Here is a 9190-nt window from a genome sequence, read left to right as displayed (position 1 = left end):
GTTTCTGGGTTTTTTTTAATTTTTCTTTTTAAAGAATTTATCAAATTAAAAATGATCAAACTGTTCATTAATACAATTGAATAAAAGGGTTTTTTTTGAAAAAACAATATATATATTAAAAGGTTATAATTAAAGTCAATAAAATAATACAAAACTGTAACTTAACAAAAAAAAAAATTAGTCAAAAGTCCGTTGAGATTGAAGAAAATAAATCTCACCCTATTTATTGTAAAATAGAAACCTCAAAATATCCGTCCAATACAATATAACAATCTTATTATAAATTTAATTCTATAAATTCTTGTTTTTTATTTTTAACCATCTATTATGCATTTACTAAAAAAAAATCAACTGACTTTTTTTGTATTCTTTTATTTAAAAAAAATTGAAACATTGGAATTTGTTTGATGTTGGTTATTGGGGTTTTCATAGTTTAGATATAAAAAAAATTATTTGATAATAAAATGAGTTATATTTATTTAAGATAAATTATTAAAATATTTATAGTATCCCAAAACTAGTTTATAAACTATATTCACAAAAAGAATAAGACAGAGGAAGACAAATAAATTCACAATAAGTAATATCCATACATGAATAAAAGCACATTCGTCAAAACTTATTTGATATTTTCTTCCATAAATAAATTCATTGAGATATTTTTCTTTATAATTAAATGTCCATAAACCTTTCTTTTTTAATTTGAATATAGAGGTTCTTAGTTAAAGAAATAAAAAATTAATAGTCAATTATACATGTTCATTCTTCCGCACATAACTCATTCCGGAATATTTAACTATCTATAGACAAAATGATTTTTTATGAATTATAATACAAATTTAATATATTAAATTAAATAATATTTTTTTTCAAACAACTCAAACTTCTCGTGGTACTACTTCCATAACTTTGTCATGATCAACCCACTCAATTATAACCACAATTATTTAATAGATGTTCTGATTTTTATTTGTATATGTTATCTTTCACATTGATATTATTTAGATATATTACAATGTAGTTTGATTTATGTGCATATCATTAATTTACATTTTATTTTTTTTAAATAACTTCTTGTTCTGTATTTTTTACTAAATGAAATTTATATATAGGTATACTGGGTTCAAACTTTCGGTCAGTTTAATTGTATATAGGTATACATATATTTTAGAACGTGATATCATGATCTAACTTTTATATATATTTTTTTAGCATTTAGGGATTATTTTAATAAAACTGCTTGTTACATGTATTTTTATTTTTAACATATATAATTTTGAATTTAATAAATTAAAATGAACACTTAATAATGATTTCTACAATAAAAAAAATCACAATTTAAAGTCTCACTCGAAAACGCTTATAAATAGTATGAAAGTCATAAATTTAGAGTCATACTAGTTTATTACACTTAAAAATTAAATAAAAATGATCGCAAACTTATTTTTGACCAATACGAGTTCCTAGATTTGAGCTGATATTGTGTTTTATTGATTTAACATTTTGTTTAGTTGGATCAAACTTTTTTATTCAATTTTTTTTAATATTATTCTGGTCGGTCCTTTTCTCCTTTATTTAGTGAAATAAAATAAAGTTATTAAATATTGAGATTTTTTTAGTTTTCTTAAATAAAGAGTAGAGATGACAATGAGACAGATGAGCCTATTTTCCTTTGGAAATTTGTTTTTACTACCATTCATTAACATTCCCGTCCCGTTCGATTTTAGAGAATATCTGTCGGACACCTTTATACCATATTATCTAAACAAAATAAAAAAGTTCTTTCATAAAATTATATAAATGAGTATTTTAATATTGAAAAATAATAAACTCAACGAAAATTTTAGAGAAAGCAAGTCCAAGAATCCACGTGACATACTATGTGGGTAGGAGAGAGAAAAAATAAAAAATGTTCTGAAATGCACATGGGTAGGAAAGAGAAAATTAAAAATATTCCGAAACGCTCATTTCGGAGCTCAAAATGTACATTTCGGAACATGGGGACAACGTGATAGGCCACGTTGGATTTGTGAACTTATTTTCGCTGAATTTTTATTGAGTTTATCCTTCATCTTTAATATTATAAATATAATAATATATTAAAATTTATATTATTATAAAAAAATAAATATAAAACTTTTATAAAATATAAAGAATAAATAAATATATTAATAATATTATATATTCAAATATATTTATTAATATTGGGACTGTAACAGAAAAAATGAAGGGCGAGTCATAATTCTCTACCTTAATAAATAGTCATTCAAAAATTATTTTTTTAATTAGAGGCCCTCTTTTATGTAACATTGTATTATTTATATGAATTTCATAGTTGTTCATTCATATATATATATTCAAAAATTATTTTGAGATCACTTTTTTGGAGGGTTGTTTATCCATTCTCAATTAACAACAATTATTATTTTTATTTTATTTTATTTATTTATTTATTTATTGTAACTCAAAATATTTTTTGATAAAGATTTTTTCTATACGGTTTAATTTGTTTGTTTCACTTCTCTAGAGTTTTTTTTAGAACTCTAAAAAAAAATTACAATATTATTAAAAAAATTAATTAAAAATTAATTTTTTTTAATTAATTTTATTATATTATTTAACATATAAATTTTCATTCTCTCTCTTTAATATGTAATTAGTAATATTTTTTTAAAATAAATAAATAATTATATATATATATATATAAATATAAATATAAATATAAAATAAAAAGTAAAAAAAGCTAACAATTTAGGGTTGAACCCTTTCTTCTTCTTCTTTACACTACCTCTGGCGCGACTTCCTCTTTGGCGGAGAAAGAATCGAAGTAGAAGGTCGACCCCAGATAAAGCTCTTGAATCTCTTCGAAGGCTCAACAAACTGCTCCAATCTCTCTCCATCAAGCAAACAGATTAACCCTCCTCCTAAGATTAAGGGTATGATATCATCCCTCTTCTTCTCTTACTCCAGAAAAAAAAAGTTGAATTCCTGATCCAAGTAGCCGCTTTTGTGGTACAGTATAGCCGTTTAAGTAAAACCCTTCCAATTTACCTCTAAAATTGATACATTTGGATTCTAATGGGCGACCTGGTTGATTATGCCTTCATATTTCATCATCAATAAATTAGGGTTCTAAAATTGAAATCGAAATTGGACTCTCTTTATCTTTAATTTTTACCTACCACTCGTGTTGATGTTGGCTTGTGGCCATTGACATCTCTTTGAAATATGACATTGCATCATTAGGGATTTTGGGTCTTAGTCCACAAGCAGTACACTTGTATGATATAAATCTTGTTTTTTTTTTTAACTTTATACCAGAAAACATGATTGTTTTGAGTCTTTTCTGAACATTTTTGTGGCAGTTGATTTGAATTGTTGCTAAGATGAAGAAGAATATCCAGCCAGACAGAGGTTCAAGAAGAACAAGTGACATGGGTCTCAATGACCAATCTATGGACATAAAATCTATCATGAAAGATGTTGAGTTCTTGGGTAATTTTTTGTTTAATAAAGTTTATAACTTTTTCTTCAAGATATTTGTTCTGATGCTTCAATTTGTTTCGTACTCTGCTCAATCTTCAAATCTTGTGTTGCTGAAGCTTCCTCACATATGACATGGAAACAGAGGAAGGATCTGGAGAATAGGAAAGTTGTAGCACTCGGTGGAAAGGTGAAAATCTTTAATTTGTATTTTACTTTAATAGTTAGTGTTAAGACTACAGAGATTAAAAATAACTAGTATTCTCTTATTGCAGCCTGTCAAGCAACATAGGTTGCCACTTAGTATTGCAAGAGTTGCAATGAAGAAACAGAAGGAAAGAGATCAGAAAATGCAACAAGAGGTTGGTTATTACTTCCCATTTTGAAACACTTTGTTTCTGGATCTGGATATGAATTCGGATTCAGATGAGAAACCACCAACAGATTTCGAATCTTGTCTCACCAATATTCAGATGAGATACCTGAAAGTTAAAAAGTGTTTCTCAATGGTTGCTAGACATAATTTTGTTCATATTGTTATTTATTTTCTTGCCAGAATCTAATACTTGGACGATTTGGAGCGAATAATGGAAATGGGTCTAGGAAAGTTCAAGATAAGCGAAAGTCTGGAGGAGACAAAGGTCTGAGATCAACAACACAAGGTCATTTCAGGAATGGTATTCTAGACGTGAAGCACATGATAAACCAACCTACTGCTCCAAGAGAAAATGACCAAAACCCAGGTCCACTCAGGAAAGGAAAGACAAACAATGGCAACAATAAGAAGAACAAAGGCAAGAAAAAGGGCGGCGGTGGCAAAAAACGCCGTTAATCTTTAGTCATTTACCAAGATTGAAAATTTTGGGGTTTCAAATTTTGAATTATGGAACCTATAATTCTCTTTTTTATAATATGTCAGATTATATCAAGTTTTCTTATGTTGTTTTTGTTGGGCTAGAGTGTTATTAATCTTTAATTAAGATGCTATGATATCAAATTCTAGTACTTCTAAGACAATTGATTTAAGTGGGATGCCATAGTTGTGGAGAGTATTATAGAAGAAAACTTGTATTATAGCACCAGAATAACACTTTGCATTCTCTCTTTCTTCTTACTCAACCTAGAAATTCTATTTATACATAAAAGAAACAGAGTAAAGTGAAGGCAAGCAAGCCATAAATGTAATTCTCTTGTTGATTTTCAAGCAGAACATGTTTGAAGGTTAAAGGGATTAATGTCATAACATGTCAATGGGTTTAATTAGTGATAAAGAATCATCACCTGTTGGACAAGATTCAAAGATAAATCAGGTCGACCCATGTAAAAGTAGATTAATTGAGCCATTTTCTAGGGATATAAGATCTTTGGGGAAATCTTTTATGAACTACAAAAGGTACAAAAAAGCTATTCAGGCTTAAAGAGTTCTAATCTATTTTGCCTTTGTTATTGTCTCTGAAATTAAATACCCAACAATTCTTTTGGGTAATGGTACAAATAAACCTGCAAATAATAGAGAGATTTTAGATAAAGAAATTGAATCTATTTACAATCATGAAGTTTATTGAGATTAAAATCATGCTCTAAATCACTGTACAAGAAATATCTTGCAACTTTGATAAAATATCCAGTCATATCCAAGCTCAATCTCCCATAATTTTCAAAACTTTATTTACCTGTTAGTTATACAATCTTCATTGATATGGACTCTAAAGGATTATGAATAGATACACCACAAATAATAGAGATATTGTAATCAGTTTACAATTATGATGTTTATCAAGACTAAAATTAGGCTATAAATTATTGTACAAGAATTATCTTGCAATGTTGATGAAATATTTAGCCATCACCAAGCAAGCTCCATCTCGATCATCTTGAAAACCACAATCTCTATTGATGAACTCCGAAGGAAGAGAGATGGTCTAACTATCTTAATATTTTAGGAAGATTGATCTTTGGATAATCCAAATCCTCTTAAGTCTTAACAAAAGATGAACTTGAGAATTTGTTTAGACCCTTTGAATTGCAGAAATTTATCTTATGGAAATTTGGTTAGAAGGGTAAGAGTTCTTGATGTTATGTGTGTTGGACAGTTGGAGATGAAAGAAAATAGTCAAACTGGTTTTTTATTTTCAAATAGACCCACAAATTGACAAGGTAAGATCTTCTGCTACAAAAAATTTGATAACATTTGATTCAAATTGCTATAAAACACGAGAACGCGGTTAATAATATTATGTGTTGTTATATATATAAAGATTTATGAATTTGAATTTAAAACTGCGTAGATATAAATGGTTTAATGGTTAGTGAAAATTGCAATTATCTTACAATGAAATGCAAATAAATCGATTCACCGATAATTTGGATTGAACTTAACATTCGACAAATTCAAAACCTACTTCTCACTGACCACAGGTGTTTTTGGTGAATTTGAGCGAGTCGGTGACGAATCAAATTCTCGACAATAGAATGAATTAAGATAATTCGAAGAATGGAATGGATGGAGATTAAATTTAAGTAATCTCTAACAATTTATACAAATAAAGTGATAAAAAATTGTAAATATAAAGAGTGAATTTTATATATTAATGTGGAAAATAATGCTTTCAAAAGTATCAAGAAAGATAACTTAGCTATTATTCTGCTTTGTAGTGATTTCTTGAAGGTTGTTTAACCAAAGTTAGGTTCAAGATAAAGATGAATTCAATATTTTAATATATATTTTTTAATTTAAACCTTTATATCCCACCTTTTTTGCCATTTTAGACTTTATTTCCCCTGTTTTCCCACAACAAACTCAAAGATAATCTCGAGACCCATTTAGATGCTTTGCATAATGATAGAAAATCCCAAAAACATGAATATCTTTTATTGACATGAAAATAATACTATCTGTTTATGTGTGTATGGAGTGTACAACAACAAGAAGAAGAAAATAGATATGGTAAAATGAATCTGAATATACACGAAGAGGAAGAAGAAGAATCTGAAAACAAATCATCGAATATGAGATCTTCCCAATGACCAGAGTCCTGTGTCCTTAACAGCCGCCTGAATTATTTTATTATCATGGATTAAGACAAAACCAACTCAAAAATCAAATGAGATAAACAAATGAAACTGTGTTTTCTTACCGATTTTTTAACTGATGGAAAAACATTCCAAAACCGCAGTGTCTCATCTCCTGCCCCAGTCACTATTGTCTGCATAATAACAAACCAGTTAGTTTGAAACAACAAGAATAAGTTGTTTATCAACTAGTATGGTTGATTCATTCTTCTTACCTGTCCATCAGGTGACATTGCAAGATAAAGTACTCTCAAACTGTGACCAGTTAAAGTTGCAACCTGATTGATGATGATCAATGATCATGAGATGATGAAAATAAACCAAATAATGATCATAATTTGATTATAATATACATACCTTGTTTAATGATGGATATTTCCACACCATGATTTGATTCTGTGAATACCCATGTGTGCTTACAAGCTCATTTACATTCTTACTCCATGCCAAATTGCATACCTATTATCAATCATTCACATCACATCACATCAGATTGAATTGGATTTGGATTTGAATTTGGAGGTTTAATCATCATAATAAGATAGATATATTTACCTGACTTCCTGTGTCAATACAGTTGACTTGATTTCCATTTGAAGTATTCCAAAACCGAATTGATCGATCAGCTGTTCCACCACCCGAAGCCAGAAGACTAGATTGATGGGGAGACCAAGTTATGGCCTTAACAGCAGCTGTATGCTCTGTTAGTTTTAGAACCGGCTGTTGTGATTGCAGGTTCCAAACCAGAAGCTGTTTCATTTTTATTATATATTTAGTTCACTTGCTGTTTCATTCATTCATTCATCTTCTTCTTCTTAATAGTAATAATAAATCATTCTTCATACCTGATTATCATTCCCTCCAGATGCAAGCTCTCGATCATCATATGACCATTTCAATCCACATACCTAATTCATTACAACAAAATTAGACCCATTATAACAAAATTCAGATGCAAGCTCTATGTTCAATTATTGATATAGTAGTACCTCAGATTTATGTCCAGTTAGTTTGCTTATAAAATCATTAGGTACTCGAAGATCATGATGAAGAATGTTTCTGTCTCTACCACCTGAAGATAATATCCTTGAGCTCCATGCTAGAACCCCTGTTCTACTTTGATGTCCACCCATGCTTCTAATCTTCTTGCATTCACTCACATCCCAAACCTAATCATAATCATAATAATAATAACCCATCAATCAAAATCATAATCTGAAAACTTGGGATCAAACACAAATTATTTTTTAAGACATACCTGCACTTGACCCAGACTTGTGCCAATTGATATGTACGATCCTTCTCTTGTCCATTGCACAGAGCAAACACTATCATTAGGTCCCAAGTCGCATAATTTTGTAACCTAGAACAAAACAGACAAGTTATGTTAATGGAAACGAATTTTAAGTAAAGAAGTCAATAAAAATACTTACTTTGCTTGTTGTGGCTGTCCATAAGTAAACACATGTACCCAATCCAACAGCTAATACATTTTGTGAAGACCAATCAACAAGGTTCAAATAAAAGTCATCTTGAAGAGATGGAGCATCAAGAACCTTATGAGGTGTTTTAGGGACCTTTCTAGGTGGTTTTGGTGGAGTTGATTCGGCTGAATTATAATACCCATTTTCGTTACCTAATAAAGATGGTGAATATGGTGAACTAGGTCCTGAAACGTCTGTCTTGAACCGTAACATGTTCGGATTTGGACTCATAGGAGATCTACCACCTGCAGGAGATGAAGAACCGAAATCAGATCCAAAGAGTTCAGTTCTAAGTAACCTGGTATACGCCTCGTTTGCTCCTCCTCCTCCTCCACCCCCTTCTTTGGCTGGTGATGTTTTATCAATCAGACCGAAAGTGTGTAGCCTTGAAGATGATCTGCAAGGGATGAATCTGTCGCTACAGGCTGATGATGATTTTGAAGAGGGGGAAGGGGATAAATTGGAGATTGTTCGAGGAGACATTGTACGAGGGGATTGAAGTAAATTTGTGGGTGTTCGAAGAGTGGGAGATTGGAGACGCAATGTGGTTTCCGACATTTTAGGTGGGAGATTAATCCCGCTCTTTCGTCTCTGATTTGACTCCATTTTTCTTTCTTTCTTTTCTCAGAGATATCTCAAGCTATTGAATTTGAACTAAACAAAACGATGCAGAGAAACAGAGCGAGAGAGAGAGGACGCAGATTGAAGAGAGAGAGATGAAGAAAAGCCCTTTTCAAGGGATCGGGAAGAAGACGATGGTGGGAGCGGGATTGCGTTTTATGTAAAAGGGAAATGAGCTGTGCAACGGTCGGATTTATTATGGGATTGCAACGGTCAATTTTTTAGGGTTAAAGCTTTGTTTGATTCAAATGTTTTTAAATACTTTTTTATTATCCTCTCTCTTCTTTCCTTATTTATATAATTTTATTTAATTATTTATATAAAATAATATAATATTATTAATTATAATTTTTAAATACCAAATAAAAAATATTATCAAAACAAAATAAAAATATATCAATTTAGAGATTTCGCTACTAAAAATAAGGAAATTAATAATATTATATATTTTGTAGTTTTATAATTGTTAAAAATAGATTAAAAATTTTAAAACATATAATAATAAATTAAATAATAAATAAAGATTAGAC

The 9190-nt window shown here is 29.6% G+C and overlaps 2 protein-coding genes across 2 annotated transcripts; one reads left to right on the top strand and one right to left on the bottom strand.

Moving 5' to 3' along the window:
- Positions 1-2753: 2753 nt before the first annotated feature.
- On the top strand, positions 2754-4480 carry LOC124936251. The gene is made up of 5 exons (XM_047476735.1): positions 2754-2936; positions 3366-3495; positions 3603-3673; positions 3759-3845; positions 4040-4480. The coding sequence occupies exons 2-5, from the start codon at positions 3387-3389 to the stop codon at positions 4313-4315; spliced, it is 543 nt and encodes a 180-aa protein (XP_047332691.1). The 5' UTR covers positions 2754-2936; positions 3366-3386; the 3' UTR covers positions 4316-4480.
- Positions 4481-6323: 1843 nt separating this feature from the next.
- Positions 6324-8795, bottom strand: LOC124934300 (protein FIZZY-RELATED 3). The gene is made up of 9 exons (XM_047474810.1): positions 7989-8795; positions 7814-7918; positions 7545-7724; positions 7401-7463; positions 7111-7305; positions 6913-7014; positions 6771-6833; positions 6621-6689; positions 6324-6537 (listed from the first exon to the last, which is right to left on the bottom strand). Exons 1-9 carry the CDS (start codon positions 8643-8645, stop codon positions 6484-6486), a joined length of 1488 nt encoding a protein of 495 aa, XP_047330766.1. The 5' UTR covers positions 8646-8795; the 3' UTR covers positions 6324-6483.
- Between the last annotated feature and the right edge of the window lie 395 nt (positions 8796-9190).

This window comes from Impatiens glandulifera, chromosome 4 (genome assembly GCF_907164915.1).
Source record: "Impatiens glandulifera chromosome 4, dImpGla2.1, whole genome shotgun sequence".
Classification (NCBI taxonomy): domain Eukaryota; kingdom Viridiplantae; phylum Streptophyta; class Magnoliopsida; order Ericales; family Balsaminaceae; genus Impatiens; species Impatiens glandulifera.
This window is presented reverse-complemented; position numbering and strand designations above follow the sequence as displayed.